This window comes from Rhipicephalus sanguineus, chromosome 1, assembly GCF_013339695.2.
Source record: "Rhipicephalus sanguineus isolate Rsan-2018 chromosome 1, BIME_Rsan_1.4, whole genome shotgun sequence".
NCBI classification, from domain to species: domain Eukaryota; kingdom Metazoa; phylum Arthropoda; class Arachnida; order Ixodida; family Ixodidae; genus Rhipicephalus; species Rhipicephalus sanguineus.
The window spans coordinates 146,985,546-147,012,373 of NC_051176.1; the positions used below are offsets into that span (position 1 = coordinate 146,985,546).

The following is a 26,828-nucleotide window of genomic DNA, read 5'->3' on the forward strand; positions in this document are numbered from 1 at the left end:
TAATCAGTAACTTCTACCCTGGCCGTTTACTTGAAATTTAAGGCCTTTTGCGTTTTCTCACGTCAAGGACCAGATTGCCGTCTTGACCAATCGCGGACAATTTTCTTGTTTTACTCGCTATTTGGAGACACTATCATTTACGTTTAAGATTAGTTTTTAACCACCGAGAAAGAGAGAGATAGAGAAGCAGGGGAGAGGCCGGAAGGTATACCCAGACGCACGTCCGGCTTGCTACCCGGCACTGGGGGAAGGGATCTGGCAAAATATTGATGTCCCCCCCCAAATGTGCACGTGATGCTGCCCATCTCTCTCTTTTATTCAGTTTGTTTTACCATGTTGTAAACCAAAACAATATACGTAGAAGCAACGCAAATAAAATTTTCATTTCTCCAATATGACAAAAACAGCTGGTACAAATTTAACAATGGCAAATTGATTTCCTCCCCCAAGTGTGCACCTGATGCTGTCCATCTTTCTCTTTTATTCAGTTTTTAACCATGTTGTAAATTCAAACAATATACGTAGAAGCAACGCAAATAAAATTTTCATTTGTCCAATATGACAAAAACAGCTGGTACAAATTTAACAATGGCAAATTGATCAGGAAGAACTCAACAGCATTTTTTTTGTGATCTACGTGACTAAATAGATTTACACTTTAAACTAGAAAGCGACTGCTATACGATGCATAAGGATAACCAATTTTGTAGCGTTCTCTTGAAATGTACTTTTTCCGAAACTATAGGCCTTTACAAATGGTCTTCCGTCCGCTGAGCATGTTGTCTTCATTCTGCTAGACAAATCATGCAGTTGAACAAAAGTTCTTGCGTAGATACAGCGTATTTTTTCTTTAAAAGCTTTTTATCCAAGCTAAAGATTAAGTATATAATTTGAACTTGTGTGTTTTGTGTGTTGTGGCACAGGTCAAGAATCTCATCGGTGATGCAGCTCGCATATTTTTACTGACGCATTGCAATTTTCAGTTTGCAAGCTTGTACTCGGCACTTGTGTTATCTTTTTCCAATTTAGCTATATATATTGGCTGGAGTAGCTAGAAACTGTATGGTACATGACATTGAGATCTGAGCACAGCGTTTCTCGTATACTGTGGCGATGACCGAAGTATAATTGTACTGTTTCCCGGCTGTTCTGGCTATTCACCTTAGGCTCGAAGAAAACCGTTTCAGGCAGCTGTACACACAACTGCTAAGCTGGCATTTTTTTTTTTGTGACAACTACGGTTACTTTGAAGGCAGTGTGTACACTGCCTTCTTTGGATATATTATTCTTTCTTTTTTTTTTTTGCTTGCAGCGTTTTTCCAGCAGATGGCATGTTGTTTTGTTTATCGCGCACCTTTTCTGATGGAGCACGCCATCGAATAACCAGTGAACTGACATCGCCCTTAACAATTTGAAGCTCAAAATACTTCAATTTAGCCCTTTATGGTATAGTTAATATCGGTCTTTGCGCGCACGTAAAACGAACAGGTGCAGATGTATGCGGCCTAAGTAGCCTTACAAATGGTATACATTAAAATGCACGAGTCTCTAAATCGATGACTGTCGCGAAACATACTTGGCATCCGTCCAACGCCCTGAAGTGAGAAGAATCTTCAGATGTGACATCTATTCACTGGCGGTCCACCATCACTCAACAGCTGCCACGCCTGTCAGCCACAGGCTTGGTGGTAACATCACAGCAAGTGTCCTTGTCTCATTCTTGTGTCGTTGCACACAGACAATAAAAAATAAAAATAAACAAAGCTGATGCGAGGCAACACTAGTTACCGGACGCCTGCAGCCGTGACATAGTCCCAAACCTATCCGAACGGAGGCATCTACAATTTCTCGTCCACGCCATATTCGAGATTGTAGTAGGCGTGTTCGGGGAAGTTGTCTAGGTCGATGTATCCGGCGTTCAGCTTTATGAGTTGGTCAAGGTCGGTGGCGAGCTTCGAGAAGGGCGGCCGCTCCTTGGGGTCCGGGTGCCAGCAGGCACGCATGAGCCGGTACAGTTCCCAGCGGCAGTGCACCGGCTGCGCCATTACGCGGCCGTCGCGTACTGCATGGATCACCTCCTGAGCGCTCAGGCCTGGGTACGGCGTGGAACCTACAAGCAAGCAGAAGAAGACGGCCCACCAGGGGGTTTAAAGTCAGTGTGGTCGGGTACAGGGTAGGTCGGGGTTGCGTTGTGCTTACTGGGTACCTGTGTCGGTGTTATGTAGGTCCCTGAGCGTGGTAAAACTGCGCACGACACTGCTCACACGAAGCGTCAGTGCAAGTAGCGGGGCTCTTGTCCCATTCATGACTAGCATAGATATACCAGGTGATCTGTTCAAGATCGCCTGAAGCAGATAGCTGGATTAATTGAACAGGTAGTAATTACTTTGGTTAGAACTCGCAGCTTGATGGCAGCCTCGCTTATTAACTTTTTAAAAGATATTGATTTAGCATAAATCCCGTTCTGAGCACACGTTTCGAGAAACGCGTTGCTAATTATGGATATCGTGAGAAACACGGTTTAGAATGTGAACGAAAGAAGGAAAATGGATGGAGGTGTCCGTTTCTTTGTTAGACACCACCTAATGAAGTCAACAGATAATAAGGCCAAGGAAAGCATAATGAGCATTATTTGCAATTTTCATTTGAAGGGTAGTAATCATGACATAAAAGGAAGTTAATAAAGTGGAGGAAAATAGATTGTCGCCGGTTAGGACCGAACCCAGAACCTTCGAATTACGCGTTCGGAATATCACTCAGGATTTCGGGGCAGGTGCACGTCGCGCCATCTCTCGGCTGTCGCGACGCACCCAACATGAGTGAGGGGAAGCAGGCAAAACACACACACACACACACACACACACACACACACACACACACACACACACACACACACACACACACACACACACACACACACACACACACACACACACACACACACACACACACACACACACACACACACACACACACACACACACACACACACACACACACACACACACACACACACACACACACACACACACTATTATATATACAGGGAACCTTCCACAAACAAGTTCTGCCGCCAGTCGCTGACATCACTGAAAGACGCTACCAAAAAAGGTATCAAGATAACATTGCAGTGGATACCTTCACATGTTGGTGTCAGCGGCAACGAAAGAGCAGATGCCCTAGCCAACGAAGTACTTTCAAGACAACCGACAGTCAGAGCTCCTGTAAATCAGCAACTACCAAAAGAGACAATTCGATGCTATTTTCACTCTTTGTGGAATTCGCCACATCAGCCATGTGTCACAAGAGGACTCAGTCGCACCGAGTCAACACGATCGGCCTATACACCTCTGCCTGGTTGTTTAAAGTTAGGGGCGTTCCTTCCCTGTTGTGCACAGAGTGCAATGAAGCTGGGGATATACATCACTACATCTGGTCCTGTAAGCGCTTTTGCTCCGAAAGGGAGAGACCAATGGACAATATGAAGAGGGTTTCCCCACGGATGCTGTGAAGACATTGCGTTTCCGGCAGGTGTGCGGATGGTTCGCAAAGAAGTGGCTACTACAGTTTTACACTTTCTACGAGAGAAAGGTTTAAGTGATGTATGGTGCGGAGGCGAAAATGTTTGAGGCCCGTGTACTCTCGGTTGTCTTGGTTGTCTTGATTTAGGTGCACGTTAAAGAACCCCAGGTGGTCGAAATTTCCGGAGCCCTCCACTACGGCTTCTCTCATAATCATATGGTGGTTTTGGGACGTTAAACCCCAGATATTATTATTATTAAGTGATGTATGGTGAGACATACTGCATGGAAAGAGTCGCTCAAGCGGAGCAATTGCCGACCAGGTCTGCCAGGCTAACCCCGCCTGTGGCAACATCACCATCACCACCACCTTTTGAAACATCCCAAGAAAAATTCCACCAGCGCGCGAGGAAGCACGCAGGTTCTCAGGGCATTTGAACATTTTATGGTACCACCCATACGTTTAATCCGCGGTGTTGTAAACTATTCAAATATCCTAGAACATTGCAATAATATTACTACAATGTTCAAATGGGCATCTCGTATATACCGGATGTCCCAGCTAACTCGGACCAAGATTTGAGAAAGAAAGGATGGGCCCTAGGAAAGCTGTACCTGCTGTATATTAGTAGTAGTCATGTGTACATATAAACTGTGTACTTTTTTATTACTAAGTATTAGTAATTTAATTTAACTTAACCCTTTCAGTCACGAATTATGATGCACTGTCTGCAAATGCATCAAATTTGCATGGCATGACTTCAAGGCACTCAGTATTACATTCCAAGAAATAAAATTAAGGAATGTGTTGTTTTGTGTGAGTTTCAGCAATTAAAGCGTGTAAATAAATATCTAATTATTCTGCAGTCAGTCAGCTTCAATCCGTGCATAAATTGAATCAACTATTAGGCCCAAAATGCATGCACAGTTTGTTTTTTGGTTGTATGCTTGACGCCGGTCCTGGAACGTCGCACGTCGAACAATCGTGTAACATGGTAGTATCTCTAGCAAAAGTGATCATCTGCAGCAGTAAGCAGCATAATGAAGTTAAATAAGCGCTAGTTGTCCACTCAGGTAGCCTGCACGAATGTGCACACTAAGTTTCAGGCCATATGAAGAAACACGCGGTGCGTGATGCAACTCCGAAATTGATGTCTACAAGTGTACACACCGTGACTGAAAGGGTTAATTACGCATTTTTAATTATCGCTCGAATCGATAAAGTATTAACTTTCAGTTGTAGGCCGCGTGAAATAACCTCAGAATCAAGGATTTTTTTGTGATCACGTCTTCCTGCATGGTTATCTTTTCCGAGAAAAAACAAAAGCGCGCGAAACACGCCAAATATGAAACAGACGCGCGCTCGCGCGCAAGCGTTCTTTGGTTGATACACGGCTGCATTCTTTTATCGCCGCATTGTACAGGACTTCACGCTCTTTGTTGTACAGGACTACACGCCGCTGACGCGTCCATCAAAGAGCGTAAAGCCCTGTACAATGCAGCTATGAACGAACGCAGATCAGCCAAAGCACGCTTGGAAGCATTTGAGTAGCGGCGACCCCTGGATCCGCGGGGCGACGCGTTGAATCACTCAGCCACAAACGCATACATCCTCAAGCTTACTAACGGCGAGCTATTTACAGGGTTTGTCTGAGAAGTAATGTCGATGATTAAATTGTAAAGCGTCTATACCTCACAACAGGCTAGGACCACTTGATATTGGTGGAGGGGGAAGTTAGCTCACGAACGTGTGGTCGCACTGTCGTATCACACCATCTGGAGAGTAAGGAGATACTTTTCCGTGAAACTCGTTTTCACTTCCCGTGCAAGCGACAATGCAGCGCTCGTTGGAGCAAAGTATTGCCATCAAGTTTTGTCTGAAACTCGACAAGTCCTAACTGAAGTGGATACTTTTCCTATAATAAAGAGCTTTGGTGATAATTGTTAGTCATAACGACAAGTGTTCCGGCGGCATAAGGCCATTTTAGAAGGTCGTAAAGAGGCCAGCGATGAAGCCCGCCCAGGACGGCTGTCAACGACCATCACCGATGCCAGCGCGCCAGTCCACACCGCCTTCGTCTTGACCCGCTTCCTTGTCGATTCAAAGGTGCCAAGGGTTCCCCGGCTGCCCTGCAGTCCCGACAGGACTCCTACAACTTCCTTTTGTTTCCGCGCTTGAAAACTCCCATGAAAGGACATCATTCCAGAACAGTTGACAAAGTCAAAGAGGCTTGCACCAAGGCTTTAAATGACATTCCGGCTTCGACGCCTTCGATGCCTGGAAATCTCACTGGAAGCGATGCATCGCCGCAGGAGGAGCCTATTTTGAAACTTTTAATTGCGTTGTACTGATCTGATCAATACATCTTTTTTAATCGTCTCACTGACATTACTTTTCGGACATACCCTGTATATACACAATTTACCGTTGGTGATACGCAGATGTCTGAGGTGCTTCAGCGTGGCAGAGGATTGTTCACTGTAACCCGCGAAATGGCGCGAAGGGCCAAAGGGCGCGCTTTAAAGGGCGTCGCCCGCCCGTCTTTCGTCGCATGGATATAGGAGCCGAAGTGGGGCTGTGCACCTTCGACTCTCTACTTTCACCTGCAAGGCGTGGTCGCGTGCACTCGCGGGCCTATCTTTGGAGGGGGGTTTAACAGATGGTTCATAGCTTTGTACGTGCTGTGCTCTCATCGCAAAGTTTGCGCTGAAGCTATATACCGCACGAAGGTCACATGGCCGTATTTTATAAAGGAGGGAGCTGCTTTTCTCCGTATAAAATTCCAATTTGTTGCTATCGCATTCATTCCTTCTCTCTTGCGGCGAAACTGTGACGTTTTTATTTGCGCCGCTTCCTAGCGCCCTCTCTGACTCGGATCGAGGTGACACAGCTAGATTCACACTACAGGTCAAATAGATGAGGGCTGACGAATCATGCCGCTCCAACTGGCCTCCGCGACGCCCTTAAAGGGGCCCTGCAGCACTTTTCCAAGTAGCCATGGAGTGGCTTCATCAAAGGAGCTTATTTCCTCGCGAATCGATCACCGCAAAAATTTTTAGAATCCGTCCAGCACGAGCGGACTTACAATGATTTGTCGCACGCTGTATTTGCTTTCTCTCTTCTCTCGTCCTGACGAAAGCGCTGGAAACTAAGCAGGGAGGGGTGGCACGGGGGAAGAAAGTACGTCACGCGCGCCTCGTGACCTTCGGCAATTTTGTTTTTGTTTTATTCGAACGCGCGGTGTACTTCCCCTGCGATCGCGCGCGCGCGTGGGCACATGACGGCCTCCCGCGGCGGCCGCAGTAACGCCATGTTCAAATCAACCAATGGCGTGGAACTTGTGTCAGTGACGCCGTAAGCATCGTGTTTGTCGAGAGAATAGGAAGCGCTTTTTAGCTGACTTTGAGAATTTATTGTAAATCTCAGGCCGCGTGCTGCGCTATAATGCTTGGCTCGCGTGTTCTCGGGAGCCTCGATTACCGATCGGCAGCGTTTTCTGAACATGCTGAAAAAGTGTTGGAGGGCCCCTTTAATTCGATTTTTTGGCATTGCGACCACCTCGCAGTCATCCTCGTAGCAAATCCCGCCGAAAAGAAGGCGCAATCTCTGTGCAAGCCTGGAATCTGCCGCTATGTACTGCTGCAAAAGCCTGCATGTGCAGAATAGATAGGAGTTACCGATGAAACAGGTATGCGTACCTAGCGTCACAATTTCCCACAGCAGGATCCCGAAGGCCCACACGTCGGACTTTGTGGTGAACACCTGCAGGTACAGACACTCCGGGGCCATCCACCGTACCGGTAGCGCGCCCTTTCCGAAACGCAAAAAGATGCGAGAGAAAAAAAAAAAGCGCATTAGTTGCCTTCAGCGACACTTCGATGTGCACAGTTGTGAATACGCGCAAACATTTAGATCATATAAAATCCATGCAGATCTCCTTTGGGAGTTGTCTAACCGATACGTAAGCGTGGAGTTTTATCGTAGGAAAGTGCAAGTCCACCGTTCCCTGGATCTTTGTTTTCGGGTGCTGCCAGCGTGGCGTCTTTCATCTGTTCTTTTTATTTTTTATTAGAGTTCGTCGACATCTATAACGGTCCAATGAAAAGCCCATCGCACGATCATCGAACCGCGGGCTTGGCCACAGCTGGGCTAGAGGGAAGACGCGATTAGCGCGCGCGTCGCGTCTCCCCTCTAGCCGAGCCGTGGTTTGGAATTGAATTTTCGCAAAGTCGGAATTTTCTGGACATGTGCAATGCTCGAGACACTAGTCTGCGGAGTGTGGGAGCCTGGGTTCCAACTCCAGCACCGGTAAGAAAATTTGTTTTGTTTTATATACTTATTTCTTTATAGTGACGATCGTCTTACGTGATGGAGAGACGCGTGCACACAGTTTTATCTTTAAGTGGGCATAGAATGCTTATCGCATTAAAAAAAAAAAAACTAAGACCAAGGCTTGCTGGAAACCCGGTTTGTCAGGTAACTAAGAAAGGTGGGAAGAAAGTGCGGGTTTTGCTTTAAGTTTGTGAGCAACAATATAATATCGACAATTTAATCACTGCATTCATGGTATATGGTTATTTCGGAGTTACCCCAATTGAAGACCAACACACTTCTTCGTTCGTTTCGTTTCCCTGATTAATTAAATTGTTCTAATTATGGAAGCAGGGCTACAGTAATTACTTTTTGAGAAACAAGACGGGACATTTACGCTTGGAGTTTTGCGTGCATGACAATAAATCCGCAACAGTTTTTGACTGCTTATTCTGTTTTTAAAATAAAACGTCAATTTTGAAGTTAAAGCGAATGATGCCATCTGGGCTACGTTATCCGACTGTTAGACAGGCCGTATTTGTTGGGAATGGAGAAATATCCTTTATGACAGCGGGCCATAAAAAGGTCATTGTTTATTTAGGATTTTAATTGCACCAGGTACCCTAACTGAACTTCGTACGGCGCAGCTTCTGGCAGGCAGTCAAAGTCATAATAAAACAGTCACTGCTCAGCACCAGTTAATTGAGTTCACTTCATAATGCATGCCAGAACGTTTCTAACAAAACAGTCAACCGCTATCTCTACAGGAACCACATATTCTTTGCAAGAGTGCACAAAGAATAAAGTCACTCATTCGCAAGGTTTCTCTAAAACAGGATTTAGAAGCAAATATTTATTCACGCGAAGTTTGTATTGACTGACCTGTGTAACTGGTGGTGTTCCAGAAAACCCTCATCACCCACAGCTGGCGCGCGCGCACTAAAGAAATAATCAATAAAACAAATGTTCTTTCTGGTGTTGGGGCTGGAACCCGGGTACCAGTTCCGAAAGCGAGTGCCTTGAACACTGGGCCACGCGTCCATTCTTGCACATTGCGAACTGAACTGAAGCTTATGAAGGAGTTCTACCGACGATGCAAAAGAAAAAAAAACTGCTAGGAAGGAGCACACTTGCTGTGGGCACTTCATTGCATTATTTCGTGTTGGCGGACTAAAAACGATCTGCTGGACAACGCGCAAGGTCGATATCAGGAATCGCACAAGTTTCCTGAAAATTCTGACTCGCGTGATGGTCCTTTCGTTGGGCCGTTCTACAGGCTGACGAACGCTGGATGGATGGATGGATGGATGGATGCTATGAGCGTCCCCTTTATAACGGGGCGGTGACATGTCTGCCGCCATGCTCGAAGAAAAAAGAAAAAAAAAACTTCCTTGTTTCATGCTGGCCTAATACCTTGTCTACATTGATTAAATCTATCTTAACATGAAAGACGCCACGCCGATTCCACCCGAAAACAGCGTTCCGGGGATGAAAGAAAGAAAGAAAGAAAGAAAGAAAGAAAGAAGGAAGGAAAGAAAGAAAGAAAGAAGGAAGGAAAGAAAGAAGGAAAGAAAGAAGGAAGTAAAGAAAGAAAGAAAGAAGTAAATAAAGAAAGAAAGAAGGAAAGAAAGAAAGAAGGAAGGAAAGAAAGAAAGAAAGAAAGAAAGAAAGAAAGAAGGAAGGAAAGAAAGAAAGAAAGAAAGAAAAAGGAAGGAAAGAAAGAAAGAAAGAAGGAAAGAAGGAAAGAAAGAAGGAAAGAAAGAAGGAGAGAAAGAAGGAAGGAATGAAAGAAAGAAAGAAAGAAGGAAAGAAGGAAGGAAAGAAGAAAGAAAGAAAGAAAGAAAGAAAGAAGAAAGGAAGAAAAGAAAGAAGAAAGAAAGAAAGAAAGAAAGAAAGAAAGAAAGAAAGAAAGAAAGAAAGAAAGAAAGAAAGAAAGAAAGAAAGAAAGAAAGAAAGAAAGAAAGAAAGAAAGAAAGAAAGAAAGAAAGAAAGAAAGAAAGAAAGACAAGTAGCAAGTCAGGCACGCCCACGCCAAGCTTCGCTTGCCCCCATTTTCCCGATTGGAGAAGGGCTCCTCAATTATATATATTTTTGAAAACTTGGAAACTATAATAAGTAGTTGCAAGATAACTTTAGAAATGTTTCCACATTAGATACAGAACGAGATGTTCAGTAACAAATGCACGTGATATTACAATCTTATCGCAATTTAACTGTTGCGCTGAGCTAACGGTGGCGTTCGAGCTTGCTCACTGAATGAAGTTGTACGCGAAGCAGCGCGATAGTTCCACGTGTGGACAACGTAATAGTGGCTGGTGAAAAATTAGTTTCCCATAGGAAACGCGACAGAGTGCTATGGAATGAAATAGTAGCAGTGTTATTATTGTGCAAGATTTACGGGCGTATACCTTGGACTTCTGCTGATAGACGTCCGTTTCGGAATCTCGCACACTGCGAGATAGGCCGAAGTCGGCCACCTTGCATTGGCTGTGCTCGTCCACGAGCACGTTCCGGGCGGCCAGGTCACGGTGGATGATCTGCACGTTGCAAAATCTGAATTTGAAAATCGTGAACATACACAGTATGCCAGCGCTGGTGCAAGACCACGACTGCGCAGTGACACAGTAGAGTTTGCGTTATCCGTAATTATTATAGCGAGTAATCTGAATTTCTGCTCAACAGGCCTTGCACGAAGTCAACTCGAAGAGCGCGGTGCAGGCTCTGCACCTTTAAAGCGAGTAAAGTGCTGCACTTCCTGAACTCGAGCGCAAAATGTGCAGCCAAATCGATACTACCTAATTCGTGTATAGGGTCCAAGTACATTTAAAGGACGTCTACTGTACGCCATCGCCGATGTACTCAATGCCGCCACATCGACTTCTGCGCGCTTGAATTCGAACACGCATCGTGACGCGCCACTCCATGCGTCTATTGTTCTTTGCCGTTGCCTTCTCCTTTCGGAGACATGTTCTCGTATTATTCTGCAGTATGACATGGTTGCTGCTTTAGCAATGGTGTAACATCGTTATAAACAGTGGCCGATAGTCTGCGGGGAACATTTTGCATCATGTTATCCTCGTACGCATCCTATGTGCATTTATTCCGAACGAAAACACAAGAACAGTGAAGCAAAGGAAGGTGTATGGAACGTTGTTTTTAGTGTTTTAACTTTATTGTAGTAATTACGATATAAGTGTGAAGAAAGTAAAGTGCACGAAAAGACAACTTGTCGCCGGCAGGGACCGAACCTGCAGCCTTCGGATGACGCGTCCGATGCTCTCCTGATTGAGATACGGCGGCAGTCGTCCTCCCGTCCACTTTATCGTGTATTTCTGTGCATGTAAACCTGGGAGCCAGCGCCGCTCGTAGCCATGACGGCGAGTGTGAAACACTTCTTTTTTTTTTGGCTTCATTGTCTGTTGGTTTTCATTAAGGTTGCGCCTAAAAAAGAAAAACGAGCTCTTAAAGTTTCCCTTCTTTCATTTGAACGAGTCTCAAGGAATAATGGTGTTTAACTACACGCTCTTGCAATGACTTTGCTTAGAAACCCGGGATTGTTCGCTCGAGGATGCGCTCGTTGAGATTCAATAAAAACTTTCGCGCTTCCTTTCGTTCTGAGCGTATAAATTAATACTCTTCTACGGTGACAATAAAACTGCTTTCTCGTTAGCTCAGAGATGGACTTTGGTTTCTGCTGTATTCGCCGAGATCACAGCGCTCGCTTGCTTGGAACACCGTAATGAACGAAGAGGGGATCTAAAGATGAGTAGTGTAATAGCAGTTTGTATTTAGCTTTTTCCGTGTTCTTTGGTAGCAAAGTGATGTGGGCGCGGCCTGGCTGGCTGGCAGTGTTCTAGCCAGTGCAAGTGGCATACACAAGATGGGCCGTCAACGCTGCCGCCATTGGGTCATGGTCGGGAGTGCTGGCGAAACGCCACGCGACTTTTTGTAACGGATGCCGCTCGGCCGCGCCGCTGGTCGGCCGGATATCCGATGGACACGGTTGCATGCAGTTGTCCCCGATGCAATCGCCATAAAAGTGCGCTACAGTGTGCGCCGCCGTGCTTTTTTTCTGGGCGTCGTTCTCGCAGACAGCACGAGAAGTGTCCGCGAAAAGCGTCCTGCGCGCCCATGTTCACAAAAACTAATCTTGCAATGTGCAGATTGCTCGTGGCAATTGAGTTCCGCGGAATCCCACAATGTGGAGGAAAGTTAATGAAAGAAAGGAAATTGTAATCGACTCGTTTCATCTGCCGTCCTTCGAGTTGATTCATTCGCCCTCGCGCTGCCGTCTGCTATAGCTTCCTGATTAGCTCACTTGGTAGAGCGACCGCCCCGGAAAGGCGTCTGTCCTGAATTCGAACCCTAGACCAGGACGACCTTGTGGACAACTGGGAAGATGTCCTGAGAAATCCGCATGTATTTCCTTGTAGCCTAGGGTTACAGACAGGTGGATGATCAATTTTTCCTTTCATAGATTTCTCGTAAGATGAAATTTCAGCCCTCTCTGAATAGCGACATACGATTAACGAATGTGGGTGGCCAGTGGCAAAAGCAACCTACAGACGAAAAGCTTTGGTAATCTGCCCTCCTTTCGCAATCGAAGTAAGGCTCGGAGTGTTGGAGACAATTGCTGCCGAAAATAGTCATTTCTGTGTCCTAGTCTTAGCGGCGGCATTGTGTATATACTGTAGACCACCGGAAAGTTGTGCCGTACTGACCCCGTTCCTGTGGATGTAGTCCATGCCCTGCGCCACCTGCAGGGCAAACTGCGCCAGGTCTCGTGGCCCCAGGCAGCCGTCGTCCTCGGGTTCGTTGTAGTACGCACCCTGGGAACGGTGTTCGCGCAGGAATGACTGCAGCTTGCCCCGCGAAACCAGCTCCATGATGAGTAGCGGCGGCTCTGCACGTGAGTCGGGTAGGCTCATTATAACGCCAACAGCGATCCCCCTTGTGCTCATTATGAGCTCAGCCAAGCTCTGCATGCTGTGGGAACAATCAAAACGCCACACAGGCAGGATAACGACAAGAAGCTAAGAAAGCTCTATAATGGTGATCGTTGTGAAAATCGACAAGAAGCTAAGAAAGCTCTATAATGGTGATCGTTGTGAAAATCGCGAAATTCGATGTTGTTACGCGAAGCTCTAGTGTAATCCCCTGATTTAATAGCCCGGAGAGGTGCAAGTGCAAATTGGCAGGCATATAACTGTAAACCTGTAAACTGCTTTCGTGGCTTCTGCGACATTTTTTTTTCACTTCTTTTGATTTGCAAAGAACGAAACATTATTTGGAGGAGCGCGGAAAGTTTAGCATATTACAAACTAACGCATGTACTTGTAATGTGTGCACTATATATATATATATATATATATATATATATATATATATATATATATATATATATATATATATATATATATATATATATATATATATATATATATAAAGCGAAGGAAAGGCAGGGAGGTTAACCAGGTTGTACCCGGTTGGCTACCCTACACGGGGGGAGGATGTGCACTAGAAGTCCTTTAAAGAGACAGGAAGCCGAGTATCTTAACCCAGGTTATTTCAAACTGACTTGTACTAGCTAGCAATGATGTTGCCACTATTATAAGGAGTCCGTGTTGAACTAAGGTCAAAAGCCGCTGATGGTTAGGGAGGCAGGAAATAAGCTATTTACGAGACTGTTAAACAACCGCATTCTATTGTGCTTGAGCTCAAACGTAGTTAGATTCGTTTGGAGGCTGAATCGGAAACGCGCAAACAGGCCACCGAGGACCTCGATAAGTCGCTAAAATTTTGTGAATCTCTGCCTCTTCGCTTCCACCCCTGATCCCGATCCCTTTGGTCTTTATCAACAAAGTTCCTCGCTCGCTCGCTCTCTGCCCAAAAACTTTAGATTTCCAGTTTCTCATTACTATCGAGGAAACAATGCCAGGCCTACGAGGAACACGCAGCACAGTCACAGCGAAAACTTGAAGAGCGGCCTTTCTCGAGCCCGTTATAAACTGTCTTGGGGCAACTAATAAAGTACACTTGCAGGGTATCCTCTACGCCATAAATCATCATAATTTTTGTGAAATAGAGAAGCAGCCACTATGCAGGCCCGTAGACAGAATTTTTTTTCGGGGGGAAGGGGGGGGGGGGTCCCTCTTGCTGAAAACCTTGACTATTTGAGAAAAACACCTATTTTTATTATTTATTTTTGGTAAAAACACGTACTACACCAAAATTTCGGAGGGGGGGGGGGGGGTAGGCCCTCCCTCCCCTGGCCCTGGCTACGGGCCTGCCATTATGCCATTATTCGTCGTTCTGCGGAGAAGCGAGGTACCCGCTACACATCTGTAAGGCATTATTATGGGCAATTTGTTGATGCTGTGGCCTTTGTAGTGCTTGGGAAGCATTAAACCACACACTCGTTGCGCAATTCGTATTGTGTGACACCTGGTTGTTATTTTACTCTTCTACCACGCTATATATTACATATGTTACGCGATTCCTTGCCCGACATGACGCCTGCATATGGTATTTTTGCAAAGGAGTTCCAAGCACCGGCGTGGCTCTGTAGTAGGATATTCTACAACCACGCAGAGGGCACGGGTTCAAATCCCATCGGGTCGTGGACATATTTTTCTCATTTCGTTTTTTCCGATTTCGCGCGATGGCAGTTACAAACACCGGCGGCGGCGGCGGACAGCTACGGCACCAAAATCGGCTGTTGTTGTGATCTCATAATAGCTCTCGCTTAAAAAAAGAAAAAGAAAAAAGAACAATGTATACAGCAGGAAGGTTACACCATGCAGGTCTAAGGCAATTTAAGCCTACACGATTTCATGAAATAATACTCGCGGAAATAACATACATAAACTACAGTAGTTACACGACGTTTTGACCTCTGGCCCAGAACTTTATATCGTGTGACCTTAGCAAGTCTCATATCCAAGCAATTACATATTACTAATCAGGAAGCCCAGAACTGCGCGCACAGTGCAGTTTCTGTCAGCGTGCCGTTTCCGCAATGCTCCACCCCTCCCCCCGTAACGACAAGTAAAAGAAATAAAAAAAGGAGATCACACACATACAGTGGGAATTGATGGTATGCGAAACATTTTGCAGGCAGCTGGTTTCCCAGCGTCGTTTGGGATTATGCAAAGCGCTACAATATGGATAAACGCGTTTATGTGAGACTAACAGCAATGTTTCTGACGCGAGCGTGCGCGTGACGATAGCAGGATAATAATAATTTTTAGTATTTTACGTCCCAAAACCACGATATGATTATGAGGGACGCCGTAGTGATCCGGAAATTTTGACCGTCTGGCGTTCTTTACCGTGCACCTAAATCTAAGCACACGGGCCTCTAGTATTTCGCCATCATCGAAATGTGGCCGCCGCGGCCGGGATTAAATCCCGCGACTTTCGGGTCAGCAGTCGAGCCTCGCAACCACTAGACCACCCTGGCGGGTGACGACAGCAGGAAGATGACGCTGATGATGTTTTATGATGCTGACAGCATGATTTCTTTTCCACTCCGGCCATTCGACGCGAGCTTACGACAGGCCGATTGGAATCCACATGGGTACCGGAGAGAAACGTCATTTCGACGTCATCAGCGACTGTATAAGTGTTAGGCAGTTGTTCCCAACCTGGCTTAGCTAAGGTGTTTTATCGAGTCTGTCTTTTCTCTCTCTCTCTCTCTCTCTATAAGAATAATAATTGTTGGGGTTCAACGTCCCAAAACCACGATATGATTATGAGAGACGCCGTAGTGGAGGGCTCCGGAAATTTCGTCCACTTGGGGTTCTTTAATGTGTACCTAAATCTAAGTACATGGGCCTCGAGCGTTTTCGCCTCCATCGAAAATGCAGCCGCCGCGGCCGGGATTCGATCCCGCCACCTGCGGATCAGCCGTCTGCGGAGCGCCATAACCACTAGACCACCGTGGCGGGGCCTCTCGCTCTCTCTCTTCTCTCTCTTTTCTCTTTTTGAACGCGCTACATCAGCTCCAATATGTTTAAGAGTGTCCAACTGTGGCATAATAATGATTCTTCAACTCGTACATTTGATTCTTTAGTGGTCACCTTCAAAACCTGTTTTGATCCACTTCTCTGTGAATCAAGACTGCTTTTTGCCTTTCACTTATAACCACTCTGCTTATGCGTAACTCGCTTTTGCGTTCTTCATTACTGCAGTGTTTCTGGAAACAAGATAAAAGTACTGGCGCATGCGGACGAATTCGCTTTCGTTTGTACGGAGAAGTATAGTATCCAAACTGTGGCGCCCAAGTAATTCGGAACCACCTCTGGCGCACGAATGAACTGTGTTTAAAGCTCGGGACATAGACACGTTCTGAGAGTACTGAATGCGTGCTACCAAAATACATTTGCGTTCCGTCTAATACTTGTAAGTCAAGTACATATTGGTGGAGAGAACGTGTATCCATCCTAAAGCATTATGTCCAAAATTTCGGTTCCCATAGCCTCTCATTCTTTGGCAGAGCCAAAGTGGTGTAAGTTAATTTTAGCAATAAAACACTTCTACGTGCTTCGAATTATTCATTGCTTCAAGGTTTACATTCAGCAGTATCACCGAATATTGACCGTAATAATTCATCAACTTATGAGCCAATGAGGTGTTATGTTTTCAAACCCGTCAGTGCAGGCAGTCTTGGATTGGTACACATTTATGTTGGACAATTAGTGCCTTCTTTTTTTATTGCGATAGCAATTATATGGACAGTCTCGGCTGAATTTTGCCGTCGCCGTCGCCGCCGTCATGCACCGTATATTTCTTTTGTTTTTCCGTGACTGTCCTCATCAGTCACTCAGTGCGTTCTTGAAGATGAATTTCACCAGCCTTTTAATAAATTTAGTGGTTTCGACAAATCTTGTTTCGCATCCCTCGTTGCATGGATTCATGCGTGAAGCACTTTTATGTCTTTGCGTTTTTTCTGGCTGTTAAGTTCTCAGATTATTATTGATTCTGTAGCCCACCGAAAAACTTGCATACCGCTAATAGCTACGCTTTCCTTCACGTCCGTTATGCCACTCATTATAGATGAGTTTTAATTGATAAAATGCAAATAAAAAAAAACGAAGCACAGGACATACGCTGTGCTTTTCTACCCTTATGCTTCGTCTTTTACGAGCACTGCTCTGCACGATGAACGCATACCAAATAGCTTCATTTTCACTTCTAATTCATTCACTATTCCGACCTTCACAGACCAAACAATGTACGCCACTTAAGCGTGCTGGGTCGAGAATGTAGAGGCCGACATGACCCTCAACTGGCTAAAGGCAGTTAAGCGTCATGCTTTTTAACCCAGCAAGGCCCAAGATATTATGCTTCACTGAGTTTGGTACAATGAAATATTGATGTTTGCAAGGAACGCTTAACACATAGCCGAGAGTAGCGTTTTTTTATGCATTGTATAAAGTTTTCAGCTGTACGTATAGTTTATAAAACCAATTACATATTGAATAATTGCTGCACAATAATGGTGTTCTAAATCAGATAAACTTTGTAGCATTTTTATCTTTTTCAAAGTTTTTCTGCCCGTAGAGAGAACTAAACGTAAACTAGTGTTCCTATTTTGCCTGATGGCAAACTGTTTGTCCGGCACACATTTAAAAAGTAAACTCCTCTCTCTCTCTCTCTCTCTCTCTCTCTCTCTATATATATATATATATATATATATATATATATATATATATATATATATATATATATATATATATATATATATATATATATATATCATCATCAGCCTGTCTACGCCCACTGCAGGGCAAAGGCCTCTCCCATGTTCCGCCAATCAACCCGGTCCTGTGCTTTCTGCTGCCACGTTATACCTACAAACATCTTAATCTCATCTACCCACCTAATTTTCTGTCTCCCCTTCACGCGTTTGCCATCTCTTGGAATACAGTCAGTTACCCTTAATGACCACCGGTTATCCTGCCGACGTGCTACGTGCCCGGCCCATATCCATTTCTTCTTCTTGGTTTCAACTATGATATCCTTAACCCCCGTTTGTTCCCTGATCCACTCTGCTCTCTTCCTGTCTCTTAAGGTTACACCTATCATTTTCCTTTCCATCGCTCACTGCATCGTCCTCAATTTAAGTTGAACCCTCTTTGTAAGTCTCCAGGTTTCTGCTCCGTAGGTAAGTACCGGTAAGATGCAGCTGTTATATACCTTCCTCTTGAGGGATAGTGGTAGACTACCATTCATGATTTGATAATGCTTGCCGAATGAGCCGCATCCCATCTCTATTCTTCTAGTTATTTCACTCTGATGGTTCGGCTCCGCGGTTACTACCTGTCCTAAGTATTCACCGCGTGTTTACAGGAGATTTTCAGGGCCCTAGATTGGGAAGAATGAGGGATATATATATATATATATATATATATATATATATATATATATTATTGTAGCGAAGCCTTTATTGAGTAATGGGTTGCGCTCTCTATAGCCTTCTAGTGGGTCGTCGCCTTTGGCTCTTCGCGCTCGCGCTCTGAGTCCGTGTTTGTGCCTTGACTGTCGCCATTGCATATCGTCGCCGACTACCGTCCAATAAACGCCTCAACAAATTGGTGGAGGTGCTGTGCTCCTATTCGATGCCCCTGGAGCTGAGATCCCGTACCCTACCAACTACCATGCCTCAAGACGCTGCTCAGCAAACGTCTCCTTCCTCAACGACCGCATGCCCCGGTGTCCCCCGCATCCGCGACCCTCCTATCTTCACCGGCGTGGATGGGACCGATGTTGAGGACTGGCTTGCGATGTACGAGCGTGTGAGCGTACCAAACAGATGGGACGAGGCAGGCAAACTCAGCAACCTGGTTTTCTACCTCGCGGGTGTGGCGGGCCTGTGGTACAACAACCACACCACCGAGTTCCCCACGTGGTCTGCTTTCAAGACCGCCATCATCGATGTGTTTGGCCGCCCTGCCGTTCGTAAACTGCAAGCCGAACAACGTTTACGTGAACGAGCTCAGCAGACCGGTGAGTCCTTTACGAGCTACATAGAAGACGTCCTGGACTTGTGCAAGAAGGCTGACGCGGCCATGCCTGAGTCTGACAAGATCCGCCACGTTCTGAAAGGCATCGACGACGATGCCTTCACTATGCTGCTCGCCAAGAACCCTCGTAGTGTGGCCGAGGTGATCACGCTCTGCCAAAGCTACGAGGAGCTGCGCCGGCAGCGACTGCTGACCCGTCGACCTCCTTCACGCGACGCCGATCTCGCAGGCTTGTCGGCCATTTCTGATCAGTCCGCCTTGCTCGCCGAGATCAAGTCATTCGTGCGCGAGGAAATGGCCCGCCAGTTCTCCCTACTGGCCTTCCCTCACCCGCAGCATGTTGAACAGCCGTCGACCACGCTGCTGGCTCCCTTACGCCGCGCTATTCAGCAGGAAATCGCGGAGGTCATGCCGGAATACCACCAGCCCCCTCCGGCACCTGCGCCGCTCAGTTACGCGCAGGTTGTAGCCAGGTCACCCCATGCGATTCCTGTGGCTGCCCCACTTACTTACGCCGAAGCCGTCGCCAGACCTCAAGCCTTCGAAGCGAGTGGGCCGGCTGCATTTGCCGACGCCATACCTAGGCCACCGATGCAGCCCATCATGCAGTCGTATCAGCAGACGCCTCGTCCACCGCGTCCTGCTCCATGGATGGGACCTACCCCGGCGAACCGATGGCGCACTTCTGACAACCGCCCGATCTGCTTCGCTTGTGGTTGTGCCGGTCATGTCGCCCGCTATTGCAATCGCGTGCAGCCGCCTCGTGTAGCCTCAGCCATCCCCAGCCAGTCAAGCTGCCCGTATTACGATTCACCGCCGCCTATGTCACCGTCGTCTCTCCCAGCTCCATCTACCCACCGTTCGCCGTCACCACGACGCCGATCACTGTCACCGATGCGGCCACGGCCGGTCACACGTGACCAGGAAAACTAGTCGTCGCAGTCCACGAGGCAAGGGCTGCGACGCTATCGAACTGCGAAAGCCCTCAGCGAAGCCCATCAAACTAACAAAGATAAACGAACCCTTAGAAAATCATCTCCCTTCCTTCATTCATAGCGAGGGTCTCGTCCTGGCAGACTTAATGCCTTCAGTAAGTATGCGAGGGATTATTGGTCAGCTGCCAGCTCGTAAAAAGATCACGTGCTACGTGACGCCACCAGGGAAAAAAAGAGTGTTCTACACTCGCCGCCATGGCTGCGAATGGCGCTGACTAACACTCCTACGTTTAAATCAACATAAACACCCCAAAAAGTGGACGGGAGGATGACCGCCGCCGTAGCTCAGTGGTAGAGCATCGGACGCGTTATTCGAAGGTCGCAGGTTCGGTCCCTGCCGGCGGCAAGTCATCTTTTTCGTCCACTTTACTTTCTCCACATTTATGTTCTAAATACTACAGATAACACCCCCTATACTTTCCTTGGCGTTATTGTCTGTTAGTTCTCATTAATATTGTGTCTAACAAAGATAAACGAGCCCTTAGAAAATCATCTCCCTTCCTTCATATATATATATGTGTGTGTGTGTGTGTGTGTGTGTGCCAAGAAGTTTAAGCTGTTACGAGTGCTTACTAATCTATACCGAGGTGGTTCTAAATGATGGGGTGACCCAAGAACGGAAGAAGAGGAAACCACAGGTCCAGCTGTTGTACCTAAAATCCTTCGATGTTTCAGTAGAGAGAAAGAAATTTTCAGAAAAAGGAGAAAAAATCTAGCTAAAATCTAGAAAAAATATTCAGCTAAGGACTTTAGTTGTACCCACCGTCGAGTGTGCAGCATCCCAGGAAGCGAACGACGTGAGGGTGCTTGCCCAGTTTCCTCATGAGCCCCATCTCGCGCACCAGGTCTCTCTTCTCCTCGTTGCTCGCGTACTCTGCGGGAAAGCGCGCTTTCGTGAGACAGGAAGGTGGACAGCACCCATGGAATTTTCCAGCTTCATATATATATATATATATAGATATATATATATATATATATATATATATATATATATATATATATATATATATATATATATATATATATATATATATATATATATATAAAGACGTAGAAATAAACAAAGACAAAGGAGACAGAAAGAAATAGAAGAGAGAAAAAGAAAGAAAGAGATGAAGAGAAAAATAAAGAGCACAGCTCCGCATTTCCTTTAGGCTTGGCACCACTTTGCGAAGCCGACTTAAGTTTTTTTTCCTATGAAGTTTGAAAAAAAAATAGTGAAAATTTGTTGGAATTTGTGAAATGCTGCGTTCTGAAGTGGATTTGGAAGGAGCTACACATGCGGATAGGCCTAAAGAAAAGAACATACCATCTGATCGCTTCACATGCGTCACCGCGTTGGCTTTGCGCTTTCACAAGGCAGATGCTCATGTGGCTACCTGGATTACGACGGACGCCGGACCCAATAGGGTTTTTTTTTTCTATCGCTAATAAATGAGCATGGTGGCTTCATTACCTTCGTTCTTAGAAACGCCATTGAGAGCGCTGCAATCGATGAGCGAAAGCACATAGTGTCGCCATTCTTTAATGTTTCACAGGCTGTAGTCGAAGAAATGTGAATGAATGAATGAATGAATGAATGAATGAATGAATGAATGAATGAATGAATGAATGAATGAATGAATGAATGAATGAGCCCTTCATTGAAAGACTGGGTATGGCTGGACTGTAAGGACTACATAATTACGTAGTTGCTAATAAGGGTAAGGGAGGAAGGAAGTCGCATAAACAATGCGTGTGTGGGAAAGAGGATAGAAACAGGTAATGCAGGTATTCCGCAATACTTACTCCCATTTTCTTTACGAATACAAAAAGCCCTACGAGACGCTCTCTTGTCGCTATTCTGTCTGGCGTAGTTGTCCGTTCGTGCACTGTCGGTATTGTCTCGAGCAATTTTGGCAGCTAATATGATATGCACATCATTTTCATAGTAAATGGCATGTGTTTCGCCTCGTGGTTGTCTCGGATAAGGGCAGCCAGTGATAGTTTGGCCGAGGATTTACTTATCGCTGCCATCTTCTCGGTTACTCTGTATTAGAAGAAGCGTTTTCTGATGTAACAAGAGCTGTAAACAAAGATCCATGAAAAAATTAATATCATGAGATAAAAATATTTAAAGATTATTTGGGTTTTCCTGAACATGCTGTGCAACTCGTTAAAATGCGTTTTTCCCTCAAAAGTGTGCATAAAAACTTGCAGAAGTTATCTTAAATAATTTAGCTAACTAAAAACACTACAGTAATATATCTTGAGTAACTCGAGAGGAGCGTGAACAATATGTCGTCAATCAGAGTCGCGATGTCTGATAAAGATGGGCGTTGTGTAAGTGAACCAAGTAGAGTGCGCTAACAACCATCTGGTCGCATTGCAAACGTACAATAATTAGGGATTTAACGAGAAAAGCAATCAATGGCGCATTCTGCGATGACTATTTCATGCGTATATTTATTCTCTCCGAATCTGTATTCAGTAGTCAACTTTATTATTATATCTGGCAGCGGTTGTGATATTTTCTTTTCTTATATTACGCGCTACGCATCAACGAGGTTTTCGCGCACTGATGAACGTGTCACGAAGAGTCAACTCGAAGGAAGGACACGGAGTTGGTGGCGATGTCGTTGGCTGTAGGGGGCACATGCAGCACTTTTCTTCCTTTAGATATCTTTCTTTTCCTGCTTTCATGCGGCGGCACCAGCAGGCCCACGCAGGTAACATTGAAGTACAGCGCTTAAATTAGTCGGATATTGCGTGAGCATGAGTTTACAACTCCTTGTCTGAAATTCGGAAACTTGAATTCAGATCTGCGACTGAAGAAAGTGCCATGACGCCTCACACACTTCCCGCCCTATGTGAGGAATACTGAGCGATATACAGGCAAATAACTGTACGGCGTGCGCTTTATTAGAAGTGTCTGCAGCCACGATTTTAAGCTTACTTCCTGGGACTACGTTAGGCCGATTGGACACGGCCAAAGTCACTAGATTAGCAGCGCAAAGAGTATACTAGTGAAATTATTAATGCAGAAGCTTAAGGTACCTTTGAGGGTCTTGACTGCGACTGGCGTGGACCTCTTGGAGCCTTGGAGCCCGTACGCCGTGGCCTTCCAGACGCGGCCGAAGTTTCCCTCGCCCAACACGCGCTCCAGCCGCACGTCGTCCCGCGGCACTTCGTCCGGACTCGAGGCCACCGGAGCGCTGGCACGTGGATGCGGTGGCGCCGAACTCTGCTGGGGGTAACGCGAGTTTACTGCTAAGCTGCTGATTATCACAGTTAGAGTTGCTACGGTAACGTTCTCGGTCGCATTTGCACGAATAACGTAGGGAGTTTCTGAAATGGGCTTCTCCTTACAAAGTCTCATATCGCGGTGAAGCCTACTTTGGCAAGTGATTTTAAAGGGGTGGCGTTCAAAGTGGCAATTTGGTTGAGTTGGTTATGCCTTGCGAAAAACGTTTTGTGCCAGACGAACGACGCGTACAAAGAAAGAGGGTTACACAAAGGGGTTCGTGTGTCGTTTCTCCTCTTTCTTTTTCCGTGTCCTCAAGCGCAAAAAAACTTTCGTAAGGGCCTGCGCGAACCTCGATAACGCTTACAGCATGCTCCGGGTGGCACAGAAAACATATTTACCAACCACATACGATTTTTTTCTAATCTTTACGCAGTCAGTGGAAGCTGGGGAGAAGGAGATGGCGCTCTACGCAGCCTCCGACACTGTTCAGTTTATGAATGTCCCCCAGTTCATGCACGTAGGCAACATATGCAGTTCGGTGACGATACTTTCTCGGAAAACGCTTGAAGAAGATGCTCGACCATTAAATTAAGCTCCATAGTTTTAACGCGATATCGTTAAAAATGCGATGGCGCCGTCGGCGGCGTTGTCAGTGAGCAAAAAATCCCAATGGATGAGAGAATAAAAGTTAGGATTCGAGCCGGAATCCCCAAGCTAAGCCGCAGATACCACCAGTGGCCGGGGTGATTTATTGCTGCCACCCACCACCTGTTTGTGTATCCTATGCTCCCAGCCACGGCTCTGATGATAGCGCATATCTTTCCGGACATTATATAATGTGTGTGATTCGTAGGTCCAATAACGCTGTCTCTCGTTCCACTCTCAAAAGCGAAGCCTGAGCGTGCTCCAAGTTTTTACTTGTCGAAATGTATGTTTTACAATACGCGGTAAAATGTAAATTTTGTACACCGCCATGTTACGAACACGCACAAATAATTCGAGATCACCCTAACACTTGGCCCCGCTCGGAGAAATATGCGCGTTGGCTGCCTAAGCCACTGATCGATGAAGAGCGAGAGGAGCGTAAGCATAGAAGGATAGGGAGGTCACCCTGACGGTGCTACACTACACAGGATGGCAGTGGTTAAGGGACGGAAAGAAAAGAGACAACCCAGAGAGTGCACTTTGACGCCGCAGCGCATGATCAGAATACCCGTTATTCCAGATAGATGCAGTACTGCGCCCCATAAAAGAGAAATTATGACATGAAGTACTTGAGACGGTGGCACACTGACCGTAGGCATTAGCTCTCCGATGGTCTTTGCGTACATCTTGTTGTAGGCGTCCTGGATGTAGCTATACTTGGTCGGAGGATCTTGCGCCACCGTCTGCTTGTCATCCTCGTCTGCTGGTGGCGCATCCGGGTTTTCTTTGTTCTGCAAATAAATAAATAAATAAATAAATAAATAAATAAATAAATAAATAAATAAATAAATAAATAAATAAAAACGATGGGCAATACAAGTCGCTCTCATTGAAGTGTACAAAACAGATTAACAAATTTGTGGTTCTTTGTAGCTCTGGCGACAGGCTGTAATTTTCCCACGGGTAGCACGAAAATGTTCCCGAAAGGAAGGATTCCTCAGAAAGCCACATTTTATCATAGATGACCGCATTGCAGCTCTGCTTGCAATATCCAAGTTGCGACATGTGCCCTGAAGAGACTATTTAAACAACATAATTATTAAATATTTTAATTAGCTCCTTGGAAAGTGCAATTTCTCATGTAGACAACTTCCGCCCCACCTGCCACAGTGCGTGCGATGTTCTGCGACTGAACACGAAGTCGCCGGTCGGATAACCGGCAGCGGGGGCCGCATTCCGATCGGTGCGGCCGAATTACAAAGACCCTCGTGTATCACATTTTAGATGCACACTGAAGAACCCTAGGTCGTCGAAATTAATCCGGAGTTCCGCGCTACGTTACTTTTGACAGCCAACTTCGTTGTTCGGGGCGTTAAACACACTACTTAAACTTCTAAAAAAAATTCCGTCTTCTCCAGAAATGCAGTCTCAGTCAAGACCATGTAGGTAATATAGAGACTCTTAGCAGACCTATGCGGCTTTGCATAATTATCATTCTAAGTAATGTAAAGCCGTCACACTCTCCCACGAAAAAAAATAAAGAAAGGGAGAGAAGACTGCGTCACCGTGCCTGCCGCGTCACGTTCGCTTACTTCTCGAGAAGCGGCGATCGAGTAATCTCTACACCACCACCTCCATTGTCTCTGACTGTGTCCGGATTTAATTAACGCTCTTATTAATCGTTTTTCATGTTGTAAAGCTTCGTTAAGTGCTCACATCGGTCGGAGAGAGATTACCTTCTAACTGTTAGGATTTTTAGTTGCAGACATTAATTCGTTTGCTATTGATGATAGTATAAAATTCATTGTTCCCCTTTTTAACACATGTCAGCGGACTCCACAGCAATTCGTTAATTTCTTGTACCTCACCTAATTTCGCAGTTAATGACTAACGTCATTAAAAATTTCTCTGTAGATATTGCGACCTGTATCTGCCACGTTCCTACCAACTTTCATTGCAATACGACTCTTGGTCTTTAAATTCTTATTGCTTTAGCCGTCCGGCGCGGCCTAGGCCTGGTTCTCAATAAAGTTTATTCCTCCTCCTTGGCCGTCCGGCAAACTTTGATATGCCCCAACAAGTGCAAATTTGACCATGCATTGCAGATTCTCCATTTGCCAAACATCTCTTTTAACTTCTCCAATATGTATTGACAATTGTCGACTCAGCTCTTCTGAATTTGACCATGCTTTAGTATTAGTTATCTTGCAATCATTAATTCTTCCAAACATTCAGGCGGGTGTAATTCGCAGTTAATGAGACTTCGAACTTTTTTTATCAGACTAATTAATATGGGTGGTGGAAAGTACATATGCCACACGAATGTTGATACTAAAATGGCACGTTGACCAACTCCTGGCGCACGAATGTTGATACTTCAATGGCACCTTGACCAACTTCTGGTTTGACAACCATTTAGGTCGGCATTGTCTGCTTTGAAGTGGCCGGTCGTCAAGAAAGGCGAACGCGGTCACGAGCCACTGCTGTGTGCGCTGAAACAATAACATCGCAAAGAGCATGTTCGATCTTTTCTTTTTTTTCGCTGACGTAGTCGTCACGAGGAGCACTGTCCATACCGAATGCGAAGAGACAGGTTTAGCGAAAGCTAAGCTAAGCCACATGTCAGAAATTATAGGATTGTTAATACTTCTGGCGAAAATCAGTCCAGTAAAATTTTAAGAATTCCACTAGCAACATCCACAGCTGTAGAGCTTATGGCTCTTCGCATAGCGCGCTTCGTGATAATCGAACTCCAACGCGCCTCCGAATTGGTCTCCGCCTTATGCGCAATGTACACTGTACGAGTACCACCCCTATAGGAACCCGAGAACTCTATCGCATATTCGAATAAAGATAAGAGGTAACGTTTCGATGGCCTTTAAGCCATTCCGTAAAAATTACACCATTTCCCGCTAAAGGGGGACCATGAGGCGATGCGAAGCCGGAGCACTTGCACGATCGCGTTCCGTTGGCGTTCTTTGGGCATGCTACCGACCTCGCGTCGTGGAACGCGAAGAGGAACGCTACGCGCGTCTTGGCCGTTAATTCTCACAGGGCGAGCGGGGAACGCAGTCGGCAGGCGTGCGAGAGGGGGGCAGCGTA

At 45.8% G+C, this 26,828-nt stretch overlaps 1 protein-coding gene across 1 annotated transcript in view; it reads right to left on the reverse strand.

The window, feature by feature from the left end:
* Positions 1 to 1,830: 1,830 nt before the first annotated feature.
* LOC119399839 (tyrosine kinase receptor Cad96Ca) overlaps positions 1,831 to 26,828 on the reverse strand; it is a 103,488-nt gene continuing 78,490 nt past the window's right edge. Inside the window, exons 4-10 of the mRNA XM_037666702.2 lie at positions 24,377 to 24,517; positions 22,892 to 23,078; positions 20,619 to 20,729; positions 12,555 to 12,736; positions 10,242 to 10,370; positions 7,221 to 7,332; positions 1,831 to 2,110 (exon numbers count right to left, since the gene is read on the reverse strand). Coding sequence (XP_037522630.1) covers positions 1,839 to 2,110; positions 7,221 to 7,332; positions 10,242 to 10,370; positions 12,555 to 12,736; positions 20,619 to 20,729; positions 22,892 to 23,078; positions 24,377 to 24,517 — 1,134 coding nt within the window. The 3' untranslated portion in view covers positions 1,831 to 1,838. The remainder of the gene's footprint in view (positions 2,111 to 7,220; positions 7,333 to 10,241; positions 10,371 to 12,554; positions 12,737 to 20,618; positions 20,730 to 22,891; positions 23,079 to 24,376; positions 24,518 to 26,828) is intronic.